The sequence below is a fragment of the Vombatus ursinus genome, unplaced genomic scaffold, assembly GCF_900497805.2.
Source record: "Vombatus ursinus unplaced genomic scaffold, bare-nosed wombat genome assembly UNPS02014809.1, whole genome shotgun sequence".
Taxonomy (NCBI): Eukaryota; Metazoa; Chordata; class Mammalia; order Diprotodontia; family Vombatidae; genus Vombatus; species Vombatus ursinus.
In genome coordinates this window covers 11,014,243-11,040,296 of record NW_020954587.1, presented here as the reverse complement: position 1 = coordinate 11,040,296, position 26,054 = coordinate 11,014,243, and the positions used below count along the sequence as shown (strand labels likewise).

The 26,054-nt window shown below is 33.8% G+C and overlaps 1 protein-coding gene across 4 annotated transcripts in view; it reads right to left on the bottom strand.

The window, feature by feature from the left end:
- The window catches only part of KDM6A (lysine demethylase 6A), a 258,225-nt gene that overhangs the window by 87,694 nt on the left and 144,477 nt on the right, over nucleotides 1-26,054 (bottom strand). For all 4 annotated transcript variants that reach the window (XM_027875477.1, XM_027875478.1, XM_027875475.1 and 1 more), the window contains exons 7-8: nucleotides 13,418-13,472; nucleotides 5,801-5,835 (exon numbers count right to left, since the gene is read on the bottom strand). In XM_027875477.1, coding sequence (XP_027731278.1) covers nucleotides 5,801-5,835; nucleotides 13,418-13,472 — 90 coding nt within the window. The remainder of the gene's footprint in view (nucleotides 1-5,800; nucleotides 5,836-13,417; nucleotides 13,473-26,054) is intronic.

The following is a 26,054-nucleotide window of genomic DNA, read 5'->3' as shown; positions in this document are numbered from 1 at the left end:
TGTTTATACAAATGTAATAATTGAAACTATGAGAATAGGTGAAACCATTTCAGGAATGAGTACAGGCTAAAGCTCAGAAGATCATGTTCTGAATGTCAAGAAGCAATCATATTTAAAGGGAAAATAAAGGAAGTCCTGCCAGTTAAGGAGATAGAAAGTCAATAATGTAGGAAGATAAGTAGCCAAAGGAGGAGAAAATTTCAAGAAGGGGCAAGTGTCAGATGCTTTCAGATGATCTGGCAGCTTAATCAACATCAAATCCATAGGCAGGCTGAACTTCCTTGAACTTTCATTAGATGAACCACAATCTAAGGGTAGATTAATCTTTGAGAAAAAGAGACTTTGAACATTTGTTCAATGGGCTACATCTGGATAGATTTTCCTCTAGATCACAAGCTTTTCAGCTCTCCAATAAACTCAAGCTTCCTAGCTATAATCTGCCAGTAAGAGGGATGAAATGCCAATACTGAGGACTAGACGCTGATTCTCCAAATTCTCAACAATGACAATTTCAAAAGGCCACTGAGATGGCAAGGGCTTATGATAACCTGCAAGTGCACAATAAAAACCACTCAGGATGAGGCTAGATTACAAGCGGGTAGGAAAGGAATACTGAGTTGTTCTGCATGAGACAGATGGAGAGGGGAAAGACCAGATTCACTGGGAAATGGATTTGAATTAAGTGGTAAGTTAACAAAATGCTGAAAATGAGTCATTAAAAAGATTATATTATGTTCAATATGATACTAATTTAGTAAGCCAAGAAAAACATTTCAGTATCATTGGCTGTAATTAACATAGCAACTGGAAGTTTGCAGTGCATTTTGCAAATATCTTACATGCTCCACAAAACAATCTTATGTGGCGGGTACTTAGTAGCCCCATATTACAGATGATAAAACTGAGACTTAAGAGTGGTTATCCAGACTTACCCAGAATCAGGGTAAGTATCAAAGGTAGGTAAGAACCCAGGTCTTCCTTAACTACAAATCAAATACTCTACCCACCATGCTGTCTCTTAAAAGGTACTGAAGTAAGCAATGCTGGACATTTAATAACGTAGCACTACATTTCCAAATGTGTCCTATAACTCATGTCATTTTGCTATATTAAATGTCCCAAATAAAAACTGACTTTTAAAAGAGTGTAAGCAGTCAAAATATTCTCAGAACAAAGTGACTGTTGTTCTCTCTCTCTTTTTCTGGTAAGGCAATCGGGATTAAGTGACTCGCCCAGGGTCACACAGCTAGTATCTGAGGTCATATCTGAACTCAGGTCCTCCTGACTCCATGGCTGGTGCTCTATCCACTGCGCCACCTAGCTGCCTCACTGTTCTCTTTTAAGCAAATTCATCAGACACATAATAACATCACCAAGGTGGCAAAAAATAGGTAGGACCAAATACTTAAACTTTAACATAATTGTATATAATTTTTTTATACTGTTTATGCAAATCAGAATGTAAAATCACAACTGAAATTTTTAGAGAGAAACGAGAGGAAAATGTTTTAACCTATAATCGTATAGGACCTACAACGGGGACATCTATAACTTTAATACAAAAAAAAAAAAAAAAAAGGATTAATAACATTGTCTCCTCTTTATGTGTTGGCAAATAATAAAATGTTGTTCCAACTAAAACAATTAAATTCAGGAAGTTTTCTACTAACATGAAAGATTATACATAATTTGCTATATATATAACAGTGTTAACAGAATATTAAGTGGGGAAATTTTTTTTTACAAATATAAACTTCTCTCAAAAGATCAAACCAATTTCAAAGGTTTTACATATGTATTTTTTATAGCACAACAGAAAAAAAGAAATATTAGGATAGGTGAACCAGGTAAATTGTTGAACTTTAATGACAGAACTTTAATACAGGATTTCCCTGACACTATGACAATAGAAGATTCTGACAGATATTTAATACTGATTTAGGAATTTCATGAAATTTTCTGAAAAAGGATGATGAGAAAGCAGTAATTAAAAAAGTGACAGATAATTCTTAAAGTTGGCTTGCATAACAGTCTTTGTTATTTGTATTTGTTTGGAAGACGGACACCTACTACTAAAATTAAGACCTAGAAAAAGGAACCACTTATGTTTCTTTTTTGATAGACAGAAGTTCATATTTCAATAGTAGTTTTATAGTTTACAAAGACCTTTCCTCAGAACTCTTGGAAAAGGATAAGTATTTTTCTTTCCTTTTATAGAAGACTAAGAGAGAAGAGAGAGAAGCTGAATGACTTCACATAATTACTTACAGCTAGGACACTGTTGTCAGTAAAATAAAAATAAGGGTAGAAAAATATTTTTATAATACAGGTTAAGAATGTTTGGTAGATAATTAATATTGCTTACTCATGATGATGTTGATAGCTTTAAGTTTTGCAAAGTGCTAGACAAACGTCATCTGATTCTTGGAGGTGACAGTATTACATTTTATAGATGAAGAAACTACAGTTGAGTTAACTGATACGGGTGAAATCACGTAACTATCAAGTTACTGAGGTGTAGGTTCAAATGTGATCTCAGATCAAACACTTGACACTTACTAGCTGTGAGACCCTGGGCAAGTCACTTAACTCCAATTGCCCTTGGTAAAAAGAGAGAGAGAGAGAGGAGAGGGAGAAAGAGAGAGAGAGGAGAGGAGAGGAGAGCAGAGAGAGAAAGAGAAAGAAAGAAAGAAATCTCTTTATATACCTTTGGCCAGATTAAAAGATGAGTAATTAATTTCAGGAGATACTTCCTCTAGAAGTCTAAGAAGACATGGGGGGATAGAGGAGACATTTCTATGGATCTAAACGGTAAATTTTAAAAAGCTTTAAAATTTAAACTATATACTTTCCTTTTACTTTGCAGTGTAATTAACAATAAGTATTTGGCTGAGAGAAAATGCCACTTACCAGCAAGGAAGTTGGCCCTTTTGGATTTCTCTCTAATTGAGGAAGGCTAACATACTGATAAACTGTCTCCAACGTAATTTGGCTTGAAACAAAGAGCACAAAGGTTTTCTTACACCATAATTAAAGGTCGAGTTTTCACTAAAACAATATACTCAAAGAAAACTGATAAAGCTTTCCATGGATTAAGAGCTGTTAAAAAGTTTAGTTTAGGGGGCAGGTAGGTGGAGCAGTGGATAGGGCTCACACCTTGGAGTCAGGAGGACCTGAGTTCAAATCCAGCCTCAGACACTTGACGCTTTTAACACTAGTGGTGTGACCCTGGGCAAGTTTAGTTTAGAGCTCAAATTTCCTGTAACTTGACCTTAAAAGTATCTGCCTGTGTTTCTTACAGGGCAGTGAATTCTGGCAAATATCTGGCCCAAGAAAACATAGTCAATAGTTACTTAAACATTCAAATTTCATAAAGCCAGTGAGATTGCACACGAAATGTAAATTAAGTATGTGGCAAACTTTAGTCTGAGTCTTTAAATTGAGGGCATGAAGTCATGTGAACTCAATGTCAATCTAACTTCTTGCAAATGTTTTATAAGAGAAATAAATATAGACTACTCAGCACATTCTTTTCTGTATAATCTTTTAAATTATAATAAAAGTTACTAAGAAAATGAGGCAATATGTGACTATATTGCTTCCTAACTTATCAGAAGCTCATCTGATATAAATTTATTTTGCATGCAAGATTGAGAATGAATAATTATTACATTTAACTTGAAGTTTTTACCATTGTTTTTCAACTAACACCTATCACAAAGACTACTAATACAAGAACAACAGACTACGCTATCAAAACAAAAAGCTGATTTCTAAGTAGGCAATAGATCTGTTGTGAAACATTAAATAAGCAGCAGTTTCAAGATAAGCCTCCAAGGTCCTAAAAACTATACATAAAATAGTTTTCCCTGGAATGTCTAAGGACAAAACAGAACTTAGTTATATGCCCAAATTCTGCTACAACTTTTCATTCCATCCTATAGTCTACTTCAAAAGTATAATCTCTTGAATTTCTATGTCATTATATTGTTAAACCACAAGATAAGGTACCTGCACAAATTAACAAATACAACTGAACTACTTTCAGATAAGGCAAAATGGAAAATATTAAGAGAGCCCTGAAACAAATAAAATATACAACCAATAGAAAATATCCTCCCTTTCATGGATTGAAAGATTCATCAATGAACATAGTTTAATAATATGCTCTAAATGGTTTCAATTTAGGCACACAAGGATTACTTCCTAGATTCAAGAAAGCTGCTAATTTTCAAAATAAAGCTTATAGTGAAGAACAAAACAAGTAAACTTCTAGATAATCTCTAATTACTTTAGTTATATCATTCTCAAATGGACAAAAAAATTTTTTTGCAAGTAGTCAAGCTACTCAGCCCTAAGTATTGGGCGACACATGAACCAAGAAATTCCAAAATAAAAACTTTCCAGGACTACTCCTGGATAACCCATAACAATTTCTTAGTTATATGCTAGCTTCATTTTTGTTCCTAAAGGACTGGTCTAATCATGTGTCCAGAAACACTCCCTTTCACACCCTCCAAAACTCACTGCAATAAACTCAAGTTGTTCCCTATTACCTGCGGAATAAACAAAATCCTGTTTGGCTTTCAAAGACCTGGTGCCTGCCTACCTTTCCAGCTTTCTTACTCCCTTACTTCCATCCACATTCTCTAAGATTCAATGAAGATGATCTCTCTAATTCTCAGGTTAAGACACTCCACTCTATTTTCTGAGTATACATTTTCTCTGCCTCCAATGCCTGGAATTTTTTCCCCTCCTCACCCTGATTCTTGGCTTCCTTCAAGTCTAAGCAAAAATTTCACTTTGTACAAGAAGTCTTTCCCAGTCCTCCTTAATTTTAGTGTCTTGCCTACTAATGATCTCCAACTTATTCTGTATAGATACTGTTTGTACACAATTGTTTGCTATTGTCTCACCATCAGATTGAAAGCACCTAATGATCAGGGACTAGTTTATTCAATTTTCTTTGAATCCCTTGCACTTAGCACAGTGCTTGGCACAAAGCAAACATTTAATACATGTTCCCTGACTACACCTAATTTATATTTCTGGATCAATAATTCCTACCACAAATTATGTTTCAGAGAAAGAGAAATTAATTTTTAACAGTAAATTATATGGAAAAAAATTTTCCTTTGTTATAAAGGAACATTTTAAGGAAATAACTAGTGAAAAGGTTTAGCGAACCTAAAATAATGCAGAATATATAAGATAAAATCTGTAGCCTCAAACCCTCTCTGCTTCCCTCCTAATCATGACACACCCAGAAGTCAAACAATTTATTTCTGATGTCAAAATAATTGTTATTTTTACTAGTGGGATAAATCTATGACATGAGAATATGTAGCTTTTCTAGATAATATGTGGGAAAAGGAAGCAAATTTGCTTTATAGAAATCCAAAAAGATTTTGAAAAAAAGGACTATATATTTCACTAAATATTAGCCTAAGAAAAAATACTGATGATAATTACAAAAAACCAACTCAGATTTTATGTTTCTTGCATGAAAACATAAAGACCTAAATATCCAGAAATCTTAAAACAGGTTACAGAACTACAGTATCTAATACTTTAAAAAAAAAAACAAAACCTACCCCTCTCAAATTTGCACATTATTTCTTATAAACCACTGTTTAAATTTCTCAGCAAAAAAATATACTATTTTAATATATATACCATGGTCTTTTAAGATGCCTGCAAATATCTGGCTTCACAAAAACAAAACAAAATTAATCATAAGAAACTTAATAATAAAATAGTGGGATTTTTTTTTTTTAAAGTAGAAGCTAAACACACTTACCTGAGTTTCATACAAGTGGGCAATGTGAAATTGAACTGCAAAGGATCAGGGAGAGTAAAAATCAATTACAAAAACCAGAACAGTTAATAAGAATTTCAATCCATAAAATTAATGCAAAAAAAGAAAAGAAAAAAGTAATAAAATTAACATGGGTTAAATTTTAAATAAACTACAGATGAAAAAATTAGTTTTATTTTAAATGCACTATATGAATTAATGAAATAACATATAAAAGCCAGATGAAGAAACAGGATTCTAAGAAAACAAGAGGTCAAAATTATTTTAACAGACTAGTATGAATACAAGATTCACATGTTCATCGTTTTATTATCTCAGATTAAACAGATAAAATACTTTACAGAGAATGAAGCTTTTTTCACTCTTTCAGAGAAAAATGAAGACATAATGTCAACATGTCAAATATTTACATCTTAAAGTTTTAAAAATTGAGATGTTACTATTTAGCAAAATACAAAATCAAACAATGAAATGATCAAGAGATGTCATTTCTCCCCTCATTTTATACCAGATTTCATTTGAATGTCATAAAATCTTATGCCACCCTCCCTTTGCCCATCCCCAAGACAAGAAAATGAACATACAGGAAAATAGCTACAGCATATCTCTTGTATTTTAAAAAATTTTAAATAAATAAAAATTTTAAAATTTACATTTTATTGAAGGAGTTTGGGGAATGGGGGTGAGATGAGTGCAGATATAAAATATTCAGATACTGAAGGATCAGACTAAGTCCTATGATTTCATTGGTATAGCTACTTCCCAGTCAGGAACTTCCTCTACTAATGCAGGGTGGCACTTTATCTTCAACTTAAAGACTTTTAGGATAGGGGTTCTTATCCTTTTTTGTGACATGGACTCATAATGTTTTTAAATTAATACTATATTATGAAGGCAATAAATTACATTGAAATATATCTATCAAAGTATTACCTTTTTTTAAAAGCAAGTTCATGGACGCCAGGTTAAGAATGTCTTTCAAGAGATACCAAAAGGATTTAAAGAATTTAAAGGACTTGCCCACATCTAGTGTGGAGATCAGAAGCAGCAAACGAACCCAGGTATTTCTAGTTCCAAGGCCAGCTCTCTTACTACTCTCTTATCTACTATATCACACAAAAAAAACCCCACTAAGAACTGAGGTTTTATATGACAGTAGGAATTAGCATTTTATCCTAGAAGTAATAAGACTCCATTGAAATTTTTTGATTTGAGAAGTGATATGTTCAAACAAGTGATTAAGATTATTGTGGCAATTATGTGAAAGAAATTATGTGGAGATTGGAAACAGGGAGAAATGAGGAGGTTATTACAGAAGTATAGGCAAAAGATAATATAAGTATGAACTAGCCATCTGAGTGAAAGGAAGTGGATGGATGACAGACTGGAAGTTGAATTTTAAAATCCTAGAACCCAGTTGGATATGGGGAATTGAGGCAGACATCAAGTCAACAATGGTCATAAGACTACAAACCTACAAGGTTGGTGGCATCAACAAGGAAGGTCCCATCTCTACAAAATCATTTAAGTTTGGAGGGAAATAGGCAGGTTTAACAGAAAAAAATGAGTTTTCTTTCAGGTATGTTGACATAGAGGAACTAATTTTGCTAATCAATCTAAATTGCAATATGTAAAATAAGAGTATGAAACATGATTCTTTCTCAGGAGAAAAATGAGCAAATACATTGTCAGTCAAATAAGGATTTTTTTTTGTCTTCTCTCCCAAGACTCCATGGTGCCCAACCTCCCTTCTAATAATGGCCTACTATGTCAGAGAAATCAAAGAATGTCAAACAACCTCTCTTTTTACATGAGAAACCTGAGGCCCAAAGAAGTAATTTACTACGAGTCACATAGCTGACAGCCAGCTAGCTCTTAACATGATGTTCTTAAGAATCTTTCAATACATTATTCCCCTTTGCAAATAATCACAGTTACAAAATCACGTTGCTTTTTCCTAAATATTAAATATATGCATCATGGTAATGTGGAATGATTATTGGACTTGGAGTCAAAAGATTCCTGGCTTCCCATCTCCCCTTGACAGTCACTAGCTGCTTGATCAAGCACAGTCATTTAAACTTTATACACATCATTTCCTTCACCTATAAATTGGAAATAATATCACATTAATTACAAAGTTGTTATAAAGATCAAATGAGATAATGTAAAGCATTCTGAATACCTTAGGCTACATAAATGTCAATTATTGCAATTATTATTTGAATTTGACCATTCTTTCAGTAGGCAAACCAATGTAGTAGATAGAATACTGGAGGATACAAGGGGAGCTCCAAGACTTTGACGGGGAGGGGTGTAGAGAGGAGAGAAGGACACACATGCCATCTCAGGTTTGTCATTAACTAGACATTCAATCTTAGTTAACTACCAGTCTTCTGGGCAATCATCTACAAAATCTGGAGGAAGGACAGGAGGGCTGTCCTAAATCAGCTTTGTATTACTTCTCCTTCCAACTAAAAAATAAATAAACAAACCAAAAAAAAAAAAACTAAAATCAAACAAACAAAAAAAAAAAACACCCCAAAACCCACAACCCTCAGTTGCCATTACAATATCCTCTGTGTAGACTTTTGATTAATGTAAATTTCTTGCAATCAAAACAACAGCGAAAACAATTTTATCTCAGAATAAAATTCCAAAAATGAAATTGTTTGGGGGAGTGGCAAAATTATTGAAATCTTAGGAAAACTCATCAACTGATTTGCCAGAATAAAAAAAAAAACTATGAAGAGACAAACCCAACTTCTGAAATCCCTGATATAGTTAGTGTGGGATATACCTGACCCATCAGGATAGTCAGAAAATTCCCTTCCCTCACTTACTACTACTGGGAATTCCCAACTTCATCTCATTTCCTGTATGTCAGAACCTGTCTGTTGCCCAATTTCTTCAACTCCTTACTCCAAAGTTCCAAATCTCACATTCCACACTACACATGGATTGTAAGGATCTGTGAAAACAGGATAAAAGAGAAAGGGAATAGCGGAGAAGGGAAAACTACCATAACAGTATCATGTTCCCTTTTCGGAACCCTATCAACTTGTGCTTTTTATTCTACCTTAGGCAAAAGACTCAGAACTGGAAGGAAATCAGAGAAAACCCATTTTTACTGCTATCAGACATTTTACTAACATTCCTTTCTCACCCATTAACATTACTCCCTCTAAGACAAGAAATAGTGTGATAGAAAAAAAGCAATTCCAAAGCCCCTCAATTCCCTTCTCCTTAGTAATTATTTTCCCTGCACTCCTATAGCCACTTCTCACTAGAACCTTAACAGAACAACCTGTCCCTCAGCGCAGAGCTTGGGGCCTTCAACAACTCATACCTCCATGTCCATGGCTTCTAACTGCGAAGGGTCTCAAAGAGACTTAAACAGAGTGAAGGACTGGAAAGGAGAAGTATCTGAATTTCATTGAAAGAGATGTTCCTTGAACTCAAGTCAGACCTCTGAACTCATTAATGCAAATAAAGTTAGTTCTATAATACTATTAGTACTACACCTTACATTGTTTCTAATTCTGAAAATTTTAACCAACTTGTATTAGTTTCGGTGGAAAGGTGGAATCAGTTAGAAATACCCAATTTATTAATGTATACAATATGCAAGTAAAATTTTGAGTTGCCTTTAGAATATAGAGTAGTATAATATCCATATATAAAACTGGGCAGCAGGGGACAAATTACTTCAATTTCACAAATTTCTAAATGTAAGATCATTAGGATTAAAACAATCTTCAAAAACTGGTAGTGTAAATTATATTGGTGCACAAAAAGAAATCTATATTAAAAGACTTAACAATGTTCTTCCTGATATTACAGTATAAGTATTTAAAGGCTTTATTTTATGGGTACCTATTTCTTTTCATCAATATGACTATCAAGTCTTGGGAGACGGGAACAGCCATATCTTTAGTTTCTTTTGTAAAACCTTTTTTTCCCCATTTCCCAACTGGGATTACCCACTCATCAAATTATCCATCTGTCAAACATTCTAATCTCCTAAAGAGTAGCCCATGAAAATATTGCTCCATGATACAATAAAAAACTGATGCTTTAAGCAAATCTATTTGGAATTTCCCCTTTGTTTTTGTGCTTAAAAAAAAAAATGCCTGCAATACATTAGGACTCTGTAGGAAAAAACAGAAAAAAGTAATTATCAATTGGATTACTGAAAAACTTAACCAGCTTAAAAAAAAAAATGAAACCATCATTCTAAACTTGGGAGGTTGGTTAAGATTTAGTCATTTCACAAATAGTATTCATTTTCAAAAATATGTGAATCAAAATAGAACTGCCAGGATGTGGCAAATGACTATGGATGTTGAGAATAAGGGAAAGGAAACAGTCAAAGATGACATGAAACTCTCAAGTCTGGATGACTGAAAGCATGATCAACAACAACAAAAAATGTGCAGTTCAAAGGATGGGCCAAGTTTAGAGGGGAATATGACTGAGTCTAATTTTGAATATGCTGCATTTGAAGCACCATTAGGACATCTATGTGGACAAACAATTAAAGATATAGAATCAGAACTAAGAAGAGACAGATATAAGTATATTTGATAATCATCTGAATTAAAGCGATAGTTGAAGCTATAACGGTGAATGAGATAACTAAGGAAGAGAGTACAGAGAAACAAGAAAACAAAGTGATAGGACTGGAGAAATCTCGATCTAGAGTTGGAAGGGAATTTGGAAGTTGTTTGATCTGACAACTTAATTTTATAAATAAACTGAAAACTATACAGTTTAATATTTCCATGGTTACACAGGAAGTAGATTTATAGAATTCAAACCAAGATGATGCCTCCTGTTCAGTTTGGTTCCTTTTTTATTACAGCATACTAATTTGAAATTGATAACATGAGAGCATAACAGATACATAGCAAGTCTGAATTCAAAGATACTCGTTTTCATCAAATTATATATGAAAGTCAGCCCAAGTTGGGAAAAGATATTCCAACGAATTGGAAAAATAAGGCTATTGGCCAGCATGGGGTGGGAGATGATGAGGTGAGGGAATGGCTAATTAGTCTATGCCACAAATATCACAGGAGCTGGTAAAATTCAACTAGAAGAATTTATTTAAGAGAATAAAGTGTGTTTATATTTACAAATAAAATAAACTTAAAATTATCAACATGATGTGTAAATAATATTATCAATTAAATAGGCTTTGGTCAGCTTGCTTTGGAATTTAATCATGTAATGCTTTAATGAAAAAAAAAATGCATGCTGGGTTCCAAAAATACGATTTGTAAACAGACTTTTGGAATAAAGCTTGTTTAAAAGTTACAAGCTGCCTGTAAAGAAGTATGCTTCACATTAGGCAACTGATGTTCCGAAACAGATATACGTGAGCCAAATTTCTGTATATAAAATTTTTTAAATGTGCTACAGAAACTGAATGTTTATAAACTGTGGTGAAACCCCATGAAAGAAAAAAAATTCTCCAAATCTAAATTACCACTTCAAATGTATATGTTTTATAGATGCAAGTTTTTTTAATATAATGCTTCCTCAAAATGGCACATAGTCGTACTATTGATCATCTTAGGATCATAAATTTAGAGTTAGAAGGGACATAAAAATTCATTAGTCTACTTATCTTTTCCATTTTGGAAAGGTATGAAAAGAGTATAAGTAAAACAGGAATAAAAATCAAATCATGATCACTTTTTTGAAATAAAACAATAGTAATTAATTCTAAGAAATGTGCTTTCCAATTTTTCTGCAGAAAAGCATGAGAAAAACAGTTACTTAAAGCAACTGGATAACTACCAGTTACTGACCTTACCAGTTTATCTCCTTAATAGCAACATATACTGGAAATATGAAGAGATGGAAGATTCATGGTAAACACTAAATCAAGATTGTGGTGGCTTTACTTTTATGGCTCTCCAATCTTCCCAACATTACTTAACTAGCAATGATGCTAAAGGTCATAGCAATATTTGGCATAAGTATGGATACTACTTTATTAACATTCATTTGAAAGAAACAGACAGATTTAGGTAAAATAGTATGCCTTCAGAATAAAAAGTTTATAATTAAATATAACTGTTTATAGTTTACAAATCTTCCTCAAAAGTTTTCATTTCCACAGATAAATGCTTATCTTTAAGGTAACTGAAACTGAAACATTTTAAATACTCAAATCATCTAAATTTAGTCATTTGCTTACTCTAATAAATCTAATATTAAAGGTGTTTTTAAAAAATGTTTTTAGGAAATTTGGTTTAACTGTTCTTTACATATCACAAAGTACAGGAAATGCACTGCTTTTTTCCTTTATCCCATTCATATTTTATTTAAATTTTCATAATGTCCAATTAAATGTAATCTACAAAACCCCCAAAATAATTTTTTCTATTTTTTATTCTGAAGACACTAAATAGTACTGAATACTAATAGTCTGACCTTATAATAATGTAATAGATAAATTTTATAATGATTGCACCAAAGTGCAAAATGACTCATGATATAAGCACTTCAAGTTGGCTAGTATTATATTAGGCTTTTATTTTAAATTGTGTCTTAATTGACAATTTTACCCAAAACATATTTGAATCTACAAAATTATGAGTCATTACAACAGGTTTACAATGTAGTTGGGGGGATGGGGAATTACTTTTTCTAGTTAATCAAAATAGCTATATAAGCTGATATTTGTTTATAAATTCAGGCTACATCTTATTCAACCTTTATATTTGAAAATTTATATGAAAATATACATTATTTCTCATTGGAGGATTCACACTACGTTATGTTTGCAAAAAAAAAAAAAAATCAGGATTTTCAGTAAAGAGTGGCTAATTTTTTTGCCATAATATTACAAATTCATTTCTTTTACATGCAAAATATTTTAAAATTCTAGTTTGTAGTCAGTGAGTAGGTTATTTGAAAATTCACTAAGTAATTTTGAAGCAAATGTAATATACAAGCAAAATACTCCATATACTAATAAGAACATCCATGAGAAATCAATTTATCTTTGAGGGGAAAAATCTAGATAAAGCTATTGGAAAAGAAACAATAATACTTGATGATGACAGTCTAACTCGACAGATTAATGAAAAAAAGAAGTATAACATATAAATTTGTAAACAAAATTCTGCAAAAAAAAAATCCTTTGTAACAACATATATTATAAATACTTACCATGGTAAGAATCAGGTATCACATAGGATTAGCATCTTTGTGTATAAATATATGTTTTCTAAAATAGTGATGCAGGATGAAAATTAAAAATATATATTCCATAAAATATGTATCTCCCAATCCACATAAAATCACTCTCTTCAACTAGTGGGAATAATTTTAATTCAACAACCCACTTCAGTGGCACATCTATTTTAAACACAGACTCTTCAGAGAAACTGGTTTCACATGTTCCATTTGTGCAAGCTAGGTAGTCATGGCAACCGAGACAAGGTTAGATTCAATAATTCTGGAAGGAAAAAGCCACATAAAATACCTATTTCTCCTAATGATAGCTGTATTTCAGGAGCAAGCATTTTAATATAAGTGATATTAATGTGGGGGAAAAAAACCAGAATGCTTAAAAATACTTACTTTCAGCATTGGACAAAGTGCAGGGATTACAGTCAACCAAAGCTAATTGAAAATGCTGTAAAAAAGTAAAGTGAGAAAATTAATGCTTGGTTTCTGAGAATAAAAATTCAATACTAACATGCTTAAAATACCTAATATAAGGCTGGAACTACAACTTTTTAATATGATGGAGGAATACATCATATGAATTGGAAAACATTTACATAAGAAAGAATCACACACTTTCAAATGTATTTCTTACAACTAAAATATTAACAAAAAATATTAGAGCTTTTCCCCAGATTATTTTCATAAAATTCCTCAGGGGGAAAACTTTCTGAAAGAAGAATCATATTATTATTACAATGCCATTCAAAAGAATAATTTAAAGTGAATTTTTAAACTTTTCATAGCTTGAGTATGGATAGCTAGAGACAGAAGATACTAAAATTCTTTAAGAAAAATGTAAGTTGAATACTAAGATGGATATAAACTTTGAGTATCCATGAATAGCACTTAAAACTAAGAAACTTAAAGCTATTTTGAGAAAAATTAACATTATGGTATAAAATGCTTAGATTCCTTAACAAATATTTAACTTTCAGAGATTTTAAATTATCATAATACTCAAATTCATCTCTAGTCTATACTAAAATTATTTTAAAGTAATATGATTTTTAAAAATTTAAAAACATTCACCCATGTTGTGGATAAAATATTCTGAATTCTTCATATATTATTTTCCTATGTATGATAGCACAGAATTATGATACCACAGTTTAATGAGCCTACCTAAAACTCAAAAGTTCAACAACTTGTTAAATCATTTTTTAAAACTCATTTTATTAGCCAGATATTGATTTCCTTGGTTTATAAATATATTTTACCTGGTAGGTTTAGTGGTCTTAGTTTGTAGATAAACAATAGCTCCTATAATTGGTGCAAAAATTTTTAAGCTGGAAAGTATTAAATATGAAAAGCTGCAATTATCTCAATGCCATTGAAACATAGCTTCACATAAATAACCCAACTTCTCCTGAGCCTGTTTTTGATCCCTTTCACCCCTCTAAGCTGAATGGGGAAAATAAATTTTTTAACATCACTGAAAAATTTCATTTTGAAAACAGACTACAAGGATGAGGATGGGAAACTGGTTTTACTTGAATACTTCAGTAAGTAGCCTAAAGGAAAGCAATGGAGAATCAAATAGTAATAATAGTAAAAATCTCATCATATCAGAATAAAAAGTTTGTGGCCATATTTTGGGAGCATTGTACAACCATAATATTCATGAAAACATTTTGATTATTAAAAAAGTTGGAACATTCATCACTGCTTTTGCTTTCCATACTTGCAAGTCTTTGTTAACATGAGGAAGTCATAAGAATAAAGTCTGAGTAAACCGAATTTTCACTTAACTATAATCAGAAAGCATTCTAATAATCATATCCCAAATTTTATTTCATTTCAGGGTTACTTACTCAGTCACATTTACTCGATTTAGCAGTCTTACTGACAAGAAACTTGTGGCCTAAATTTCCACAGCATTGCTAGTGTAAGACATCTCATATGATATTAATGCAGTCAAAAGTTTTAACATGACTAGGTATGTATGATTTAATATCCTCACTCAATTTGTTGAGGCCAAGAAATTATTTAGTCTACATTAACAGAACATTGTCAATATAAGAAATCTCTTTAACATTTATTAAATCTTAAAATACCATATTAACTCAACCAAAAGTTTTAACATTTATTTCACATTAGAATATATATACACAATTTCATAATTTCTTGTCCAATGTTTTTTAAAATTTTGACCCTGAGAGAAGTGACAAATAAAATATTGCCTTTTCTCTTTCAAATTACATACTCATTGTGTGTCCTTGAACATTCTTTCATCTGACACTATAGCAATAACACAAGATTTTTAAGTCAACACACTGAAAATTAATTCCCAAGTATATAAATTAATTCCCAAGTATACTTTAGGATTAATTCTATTTTCTAATACAAAAAAGAAAAAGTCTTAGAGACCTAAACATTTCAGTCTAAAAAAAAAATTTTTATATTGACATAAGCTTCCATTTCAGTTAAGTAATACCATTTGTTTTATCACAATAATGCTACCTTAAAAAACAAACAAAAACAAAAACAAAACCAGAAACAAAACACATAAAAAACCAAAATGGCCTAAAAATCAAAGCCAAATGCTTACTTGATGGTGGCATCTTAGAACTGTTTATTACAATAAAACCCCATGAAGAACAACAGATATCTCTGTAAGTCAAATTACCCACATCTATATTTAAATCTGAGTATTCAAGATTATACAATGAAACACTGCAGGAAGACTTCTTGACAATGCTTCATAATCACCCAGAATCTTGAAAGAAATAAAGAAGCCTCACTATTTCACAATCTCTCACATCAGACCTATAAAATATTCCAAATTTTCTATGGAAATCACAAAGTAAAATTGCAGATAATACCAAATATATATTGATGAAAACATCAAATTACTATAATTATTTAAAAAAAAAAAAAGATAATGATCTGTGGAAACATGGACACCAATACCCATACAAAAACATCCCTACAACCTTTCAGCAGCCTGATAGGAAAAACAAGTAAACAAAAAAAACTCATGGTTTCCTTTTAGATATACAAACTGATACAAAATAGCGAAATGTTCATCAGCAGAAACCTAAGCTATTTACTATAATCATGCGCCATAACCTGATGTATTCTATGTAAATTTTACCATGGCAAAAATTCCAACTCCCATCTCTGCAACAAACAAGCAGCTAGTAAACATCTGCACCTCACACAAATACTGCGGTAATGAAGCTGGCCACTGCTGTGTGAAATAGATAACATGCAGGAGAGGCCGCTGCAGTTCAGAGACTACATACAAAACCTAGAGCAGAGAGCAGTCCACAGAAATACAAATCCTGAGCAAGATTTACCCAGGAGGCGCTGTTTTGAATGATAACTAACAAGTGTTACCGTCCTCTAATCCTAGTGTTCTATTTGTAACAATCTGAGTTGGCCTAATATTTATATTATTAAAATCATAATAAGTATAGTTTATTTCCTTGAAATTTGATTTAAAACTTTCTTACATGTTAAGTACAAAATGTCCAGTGTTTTGAAGTATGGGACAAAAAGTCAAGCTTTATATATTCATACAATTTATAATAAAAAATAATACTTCAATAATAATACTATACATCAATATATTAATACCACACATCAATAATTTCTTTCCTAAAAAATATTCAGTAGATTCTAAATCTTATTTAACTCATTTTAATAACTACATCAGTAAAAATGTACACTGTTTCCAGTTATGGAAGTATAAGAAAATATATCTAAGATCAACAGGTCTTAAACTAGAACCTATGAACTAGTTTTAGATATATATTGATAATGGCTAACCATTTCAACAGAACTAGTTTTATTTTTATTCCTATCTTACTTTATGCATTACTGAGTTGAAGAAACCTATGATATAGATAGATGTTAACTCAAAGACATTTATCAATGTAAATATCTCTAAATTTTTAAATGAAAACTTTTTTTAAAAACAAAAAACAAAAAAACCCCTATAATTTATACAAGTTACATAAAGAAAAGAATTGTTCAAATATCTACAAAGATGTGCGAATACTGTTATAAAACTCTACGTTGTTCATCTCTTTCAGACATGGCTAAAGATTATGTAATCAAGGTCTGATGTATATACTCTTTAGTAATGCCTTTATTCAAATAACTAGCATAACCTTGTGGGATTCCAAGTATTAGCTTGTGGCCAGAATTATATTCACTAGATGCAGGGGAGGATAAGTTTTCTTTGGATCTAGAGCCAGAAAAAAATTTTTTTTTGCTTTCAAGGAAATGAAAATGGGAAGGCAGGTACAGAAATTTAAAAAACCAACAAAAAAACAGGAAAGAGGGCAGAGGGAGAAATAATAAAACATTTATATAGTGCTTTAAGGTTTAGAAGCCACCTTATATGTATTACCTTATTTAAGAATTACAAAAACTCTGTGAAGTAGATGCTATAGTACACATTACAGACCAAGAAAACCAAGGTTTATAGATATTGGTCTATAATCAAAGAGCTATTTACTATCAGAGTCAAAATTTGAAACAAGGTCTTCTAGATTAACTCCAAAATTCCATCCATTATGCCAAGGAGATGAAATGGAGTGGAAAAAATAAATGAGGAGGACAGGAGAAAAGGAAAAGTACTTTGCTAAAAAACGTTAGTTCCAATTTCATGGCAAGGCCCAAAGCAAAGTCATTACAGTCTAGAAAAGGCTGAGAAAAGACCAACTGAGAAAGACTCAAGAGAGCAGAACCAGGATAATTTACTGGACCAGATACAGGTCAGACAGGAGTTTTCTGGAATTAGAGCACAGAACAGAACCCAAAATGTAGTACGCAAGGTAATGTCAGAGAAGCCTTTGGTTGAGTATATTCCCCAAATATGCACTACCAGAGTAGCACTAACCAGCCATTTCTTTTAAAAATTTCATGACAGTAAAATGAAAATATATTAAGAACGGTAGCTTCAAGTCAAAATGAACCAAAAAACTCATGTTTGGGAGCTCTGAAACTTAGAATTTTTATTCAATTATATGCTAGAATGTTGAACAGGAAGCCTTCAATGGAAAGGGAAATCTACAGCATGTGGTTATCATAGCAACTCAACACTTTCTAACAAGGTCTGACAAATAAAAAAAATTTTTCTTAAAATAAAGAATAACATACTGAATGATTAAATATTTCATTTATTTTACTCTCTAAGAAAGACCATTGCATAGGAGATATTAAGCTAGCTTCTGATTAAGTACATCCCAGCTCTGATGCATACTGACTGAATGACCACGGACAAGTCACTTAATATTCTGGGTTCTAGATGACTGCCAAAGTACATGTAGCAGAGAAGGTGCAATGATAGAATTTCCTCATCAAGAGGTCTCTACACAGATGAAATCACAAGTACATTCCCTTATCTTTATTTTACTCTCTTAATTTAAAAACAAAAACTGAGTATCTAGTACAGGCAATGTATTGTTTTGGAAGATGAAGCTACAAGATGAAAAATTACATAGTTCTTGCCCTCCAAAAGCTTGCAATATAATAGGGGACTAAATCTACCAGGTATTAAATTACTTTGTATATATTTACATTCATTCACTTTATATTTATGTTGTATATGTCTGCTTATGTCCACCTGGTTGTGCTCGCATGTGCATGTATGCACACACACGCACACACACACACACACACACAGAGTTTCCCCCACTAGCATGTAAGTTCCTTATGAGCAGGGACTGTTTTCACTATCTTTCTTTGTATCCCCAGGGCTTAGCACAGTGCATGGCACATAATAGGTGCTTAATCAATACTTGTTGATTAATGGAAGGTACCTTTTCTCCCCTGCCCTGTTAATTTTCATGAAGAAATGAAGATTAAAGAGGTAAAAAAAAAATTTACCCTCGATGTCACAGTTAATTAGCAGCACTGAAAGAATTGGCATCTGGGTTACTCAGACTCTTGTCAACCACAATACATTCAGTAATATGGAACAGAGGTTTTAAGTTGCCTAAAACACAAATGTGAAATATACTTGAAATAGTTAATAATAATGAAATGGAATCATTCCATTTAACAAATGAATATTTTTGTAGAGTATCAAGTTTCAAAAAATTTTTCACATATGTATCTCATTTAAACCCTAACACAACTACTCTGTAATACAGGTAAATATCCATTACTCTATTTCATAGATAAGGCTACTAGTCCAAAGAATGACTTAAATGACTTGGCCAAGTTTAAAATTTATAAAGAGATGAAAAATCTCTAGTTATATAATGCTCAAATAATTAAACCAGCGAATCTTTACAGCCAGAGTCACTGTTGTACCATAAATAATCTATGACAAGCAGTTTCTATGTAAATTAATTTGATGGCTCACTAAGCTGATTGACTCAAGATTAAGGAGATGGAGACTAATATGGCAAAATTGTTTTAAAAGAACAGCTCATAATCTGGCCCTCTCCATTATGACACCATGGCTACCTAGGATCTTGATACTAAGAACACAGACCTATTCTTAAATATTGAGGAGAATTAGATAGAGAACATTACTCAATATTTTGCATGTACTCCCCTAAATAAATTCAACTCCTTCTGACATCAGACTATACTCTGGGTTCAAGGTGACTCCCAGAAAGGTGACTCCCAGAGTACATGTAGCAGAGAAGATGCAATGGCAGAACTTCCTCATTAGGAGGTCCCTACACAGATGAAATCACAAGAATATTTCCGTAACTTTATTTTACCCTCTTAATTTAAAAACAGAAATGAGCCCAGCCCAGTCACTATTCATCACCACCCTCATCAGATTTCACCACCATGACTCCATGATTCAGTTGCCTTCTTATCTTGGAACATCTCTCCACCCATACTGGCCTAGTTCTCCATCTGGTTAATTCCATGTACAAACCAACAGTCAAAAGTAAATTTAGAGGGCTCAGGAAGAATACAGTCTTAAATTGCAAAAGAGTGGTTTCTAAGTTGGAAAGAAGATATGAATGAAGAAATTTTAAGTAATGGAAACTAGTAGAGTCAGAAGTAGTGAACTCATCTGAAAAGAGACAATACATGAAATATAATGAACTACCAATCAGAATAACAAAAGAAAAGCTAGCAAACTGAAATAAGAAATAAGGAAAAGCTATGGAACTCTACTAGAAAAAAATGAACATATAAAGCGTTAGAAAAATGTAAATATCTAGTTACTACAGAATTCAAAATTTATGAGAAGTTTGTAGGGAGATATAAAGGAAAGGCAACATTATTTAGAAGAAAAGAAAAATAACATACGTGACAGTTGGATAAGTGAACTCTGGGTCATCTATCTGTGAATTATCTGCTTTTTGTATTATCTTATTATCAAAATGGGTCAAAAAAAAAAAAAAACCCCTAACAATAAAGCATAATGAAACTAGACAGAAATATCTTAATACATAAACTCAAATACCCTAAGGGATAAGTAACTTAATCTTTTTTTTGCCTTGGTTTGCATCATAGTGTACATAATGCTTATGTGATCCTTTGACACTAGTGTGCAATGAAATGTGTATATCCTCAGAGATGTGTATAATCCCCAGCCTTCCTTGTACTTCCCTTTTCACCCAGTCTATGCCTTCTTGTTTCTGTAGCTGGTGAAACATTCAATTCCAACTAAGCTCTTCTGGGAGATTGTGATAAATCTCTCCTGGTGGCGGCAAGGGGGAAGGTGCCTAACCAACCTGACAGTTGACATGGTCAAGAAAAATGAGTAAAAAAGAGTGACCCTGCCCTCAGGTCCCCTTAGGAAATGCCTAGTCTGCCCAACTCAATAATTACCCATTCCCTACAATCTCCCTCCAACTAAGACATTGTAACTCTGACCCTAAGGCCAAGAGCATGAATCTCCACTCTCAGTATATGCCAGGGTAAATTCTGCTTTTCCTTGTAGTCATTACTTAGAACTCTGCTTCCTTGGGTCATCACCTTCTTCCCCATTTGCCTCTAGACCTTGCTGCCCTGATTGCTAGCTGGCTATTTCAGTGTGCTGACAATAAATATGCCCTTGAGTGCCTTAGTAGCCCATTTCTTACTTCTGGTACACAACCAACCAGGTCTGAGCTAGTTGTGGCCAGATCTCCTAGTATATGAGTTGCTGTCCAGAACTAGAACTAGGACCTTTAGCAGCCACAGAATTATCCTGATAAGCATGACGCTGTGATGCAGGACATGAACACGAAGGTCTTAACCCTGTGTCCCAGAATCAGGGAACTCCTTTAGCTCATGAGTTGCTGACCAGGAATATGACTAGATTTGGGAGCCTGCTCCCTTGCTGGACCCCATGTTACAACAAACACCCAATACTTGAGAACTGTGTTAGTAGCAGAGAACTACATGAGGCATAATGGGAAATTCTAAGGTTTTAATTTTATCAGGACTTGCACATACCCATTGTGCCTTCAGAAGCTCTTCACCATTTTGAGTAAATAGAGCATTTAATCTTTGATCATCCTCCTTTCCTTAACATTTTATAAAAGTTTATATACTAAACCAGTATGGGCACCCATTTCTAGATGTATATCAAAGGCATAAAGACTCGTGGCCAAGTCAGGGGCCGTTCTGGATTCTTGCCCTGATAGTCTGAGTCGATAGTCAGTGTCTGGATAAGTCAGTTGGAGTTACTATCTTTTCATCTTCATTCTTTTTTCAATCCTGGTATGCATTTAAAACATGGCATTAACTTGTCAATGCTATTTTAAAATTGACTTTCTGGTAACCAGTCATGTCCTGTCTTCAACTAAACCGAAATACAATTACCATGCACTAACTGCAAGACATTGTTCTAAATAGATGCGAAGACAAAAGCATAACAATTCCTTAAAATACTTTACATACTACTAGAGGAATGAGATACACAAAATGACGAAATATATTTAAAGAGTGAGAAGGGAATAACAACCAGGGGAAGAGGTTGGGTAGATAATCAGCAAAATTTCCCATTGGAGGCAGTACCTGAGTGGAGACTCAGAGGCTAAAGTTTTAAAGGTATGCTTGTAGGCATTGCAGGCGAAATGTAGAGACTGTAGAACAAATAATAGGTCAGTATGACTGGAATGCAGTAATAAGACTGGAAAGGTAAGCTGTAGTCAGATTATGGGAGAGTTATTGATGACAAATTTTAATTTTATTGTATTTTTTTTAAAAAAATTATCTCTACTGCCTAATAGAGAATCACTAAAGATTTTTTGAGGAAAGGAAGTAATCTTGGACATATAAATAGCCCTCCCTAAGCCTTTTACCTCTGAAACACATTCTCCATCCTTTATCACAATCTCCTATTAATTTAATGGTAGGAAGAATATTCACAACACTTTGCTCACATAAATTAGGCTAATTTTTCCTTAAAAGGTACTGAAAATATCCTAGGGACTTCACTGCCCTGTTAGTACTATATAATTCTCCTTTTATTAACTGTTACAGGACCTCAGTGGCTTATTTTGTTCCATTAAAAAATATAAATTACCAAGTTTATTTTAGAGGGACTGGTCTGAGTCAATTCCAGCCTTATTTGTGCCTAATTGTTTGCATGTCACCTCCCAAAATAGACAGTGTTTCTGCCTTTCATAATACCCACAGCACTTAGCAAAATGCAGGGCACAAAGTAAACCCCCAATAAATTCTAGTTGTCTTGCTGACTTCACCTTTGGGAGGTCAGGAAGTAAACTGCCAGAAGCCATTTAACAAAGACAGACACATATTGCTCTTAAGAAAAATACTATGAACACGATTTTTGTAAACTGTGTTTTTTTTTTTTTGGAGCTCCTAAAGCAATTAAGCATTGTCAAAGTTCTCATGAGATCTCTTCAAAACTCAGTTAAGGTATTAAATATTTTGATATTGAAATAGATTTTGCCCTTATTTGAAAAAGACAAATTTAGAAGAGTTGTGCACCCCCCAAATAAGACATGGATGTCGTCGTCATACTGCTAACGCTGCATGTCTCTTACAAAAAGAGAAAAAACTCCCCTTTCAACTTGTTAAATCTGTCTCCTGCCTGATCTCCAGCCTGCAGGAAGAGGTGAGGAAAGATAAGGAGCTTTGATTTGACTTCCATCTCTCCTTCTAAATCTTGTCTCCTGCAGGAAGAGGAAGGGGACAGGTATGAGTCTTTCATCTTCTTCTATGCTCATCTCCTTTCTAATCCCCAGTCTTCAGAGGAAAAAGAAAGGTAAGGCAGGGACCCTCCATTTCAACCTGAACCTTCCATCATTCTGTGTTTCCAGTCCAATCTCCAGCCTCCATTGGGAAGGCGAGGTGCCTTTCACTTAATGAACAAACTCCCACCAGGTCATATCCAACATATGTCACAGATTCTAAACTTCTGTAGATCATCATCCAAATACCATTCCCCAGGTCCCTCAACCCATTCATCCCCCAAAAACAATACTCACCTTTCCCCTCTGTGGAATGCCTGTTCCATAGAAAACAAATATGCTTTCATGTTAAAATCCTTCTCTTTCCCAGTCCTTCCAAATGCTATCACTGTGATCTGGTTCTGCCCTGACAATACAGCTTTCTGGGCCACCCTTTCCAGCACTTTGCTCATTTCCCTGACTAACTGGTTCAGATGTGGAACACTCTTTGCTTCCCCTCCACTCCCAAATCAGTTTCAGATTCTCATTCAGTAAAGTATTCCCTTTTCTTACCCATACAATCCACATTTACTGTCCAATCAAAATCCTGACCTCACACTCCAGGTCCCTCCCCTTCCTTCCTCTTGAGCTCATCACATAGCTCACAATCTTTCTCTCCTTCCCAACAACTGCCCTGACACAGACCTACTCATTTCTCATGATTTACTACCCCACCCTATCTCAGCACAAAGATGGCCATAGCTTTGATCCTGTCATCACGCACAAGGCACCATTCCAAAAACTCTGAAATTCCCACATCTAATCACAATCTACTGGTGTTCCACTCCTACCTCTGCCTTCCAATAGCAAACCCTGCTCTTCCTCTAGACCACGACGTGGAATGCCTTGACCCTCCAGTTCCCTTCCAGGTCATCAACTCTAGACTACCTATGCTTTCCTCATTTTCCCATAGTGAACCCATTCAAATTTCTACCATCCTCTTCTTGAGTCCCTGGCTCCCTTCCCATATGGTTGACTGTGCCCTGCCAAGACAGTCGTGGATCATTCCCACAACCTGCAGCCTTAAATCTTACATGTGTGCTGCTGTAAGAAGATGAAGGAAATCTCACAGTCATTCTGACTGGTTCTTCTATAACTCTGTTAAAAGAAACTCAACTGAGCCTTCACTAATTAATATTGCTAGGCAGTAATCTTTCTACACCTCCCTAAATATCTCACTCACCACATCTCCCCCAAACCTTTTCGTCCCTCCTCAAACTTTCCATGGCTTTGTTTTCTTACCCTCTCGGTTAACAATCTTGTTTCATATTTTTATTGAAAAGAATTGAGGCCATTTACTGAGAGCTTGTCTCCCTTCCTCATCTTCATCTCACATCACTCAGGTGCCTTCTGCTATTCTCTCCCCCTTTGCACTGTCTCACACAAAGCAGTTGCCCTACTCCTTGTATATGGCAAAAATAGTACAGTTAGTTACTGGCCTAGATAGAGTCGCTGGCTTTGCTGCTTTTTATTTTGCTTTATGTCTTTCCCTCAACTTAGGTAGGTGATCCTGAGCTGGACATTTGTACTTTTGGTGGGGGCCCTGTGAGTTAAGAGACGTCAGCTTACGATCCCTAAGTTGAAGCAAATGGCAGCAGGAGAAATTTCCTGATTGAAGTGAATGACCACTGGCAGGTAGGAGATTCATTATAAACTTTCATGTTACCTGCTTATCCTGTTCTACTCTTTGATGCAAAACTATAAAGATCTAAGCATGAATGAAAAAGAGAATGAGTATACTCCCAAACCACCTTTTCATGGAGGAAGTCCATAAGTGATGCACATTACACATTTTTTGGTCTTTTTCAGCATATTGACTGGTTGTGCTAATTTTTCCCCTCTTTTTTCCTCATTTTAATATTAAAAAAAAATTTATTATATGGAACGTATCTCTAAGAGAGGAAGAGATATGAAATTGTAATGATATAAAAACAAAAGACAGGAATAAAAACTCATTAAAAACAAACCTTATAATTTATTATAAGCTGTTTTATTTCACTTTAAAAGCCTGAATGATTATACTGGCTTAGCTTAGGCCTGGACTAGAATACTGTGCTTTTCTGACATTGCTTGATCACATTAATTCTCCTATCTGTTGGTCATCACCCATTATCCTTTACTCCATACTTGAGTGTACTTCAGGGCTCTCTTTCTGGGCCCTCACTTTTCAATTACTACTCTGTCTTTCTGATCTCATCAGATCCCACAGACTCAACCAGCATTTTATGCCTGGGATTTTCTCAAGTACACACACACACACACACACACACACACACACACACACACACACAGATTAGATAGTTTTCATCTCTCCTGCACCCCAGTCCTACATCTCTACTTAGAGGTATTTCATACTCACTGTGTCCACAACAGTCCTAAATTCATCCTTCTTCTCACAAATTCCCTTTTTTCTGTCAAGGGTACCACAATTCCTCCAATCAATCAATAAGATTTTATTAAAGACTTTCTATTTATCAAGTACTATTACCCAAATTAGCAAACATCAAAGTCATCCTTGTTTATTCTTACCCCACTCCTATTAACAAGTTCAGTGTGTCATGGATTCTACCTCCTTAATATCTCTAACGTTTGTGCCCTTTCTTTTTACTCACACCAAACTCACCCTTGTCCAGGATGTTACCATTTCTTTCCTAGACTATTGCAATAACCTAATTATCCTCCCTGCAGCCAGTCTCTCTCTTCCCCAATCCATTTTCCACAGAACTGTTCCAAATATATATTCCTAAAGCCCACACTTTTCTGCTCAAGAGAATTCAGTGGTTCACCAGTGCCTTCAGGATCTTCGACAATTATATTTAAATTTCGAATTTAAATCTGTCTTTTGCCTTCCTTTCCAGAAAGATTACAAATTACTCCTC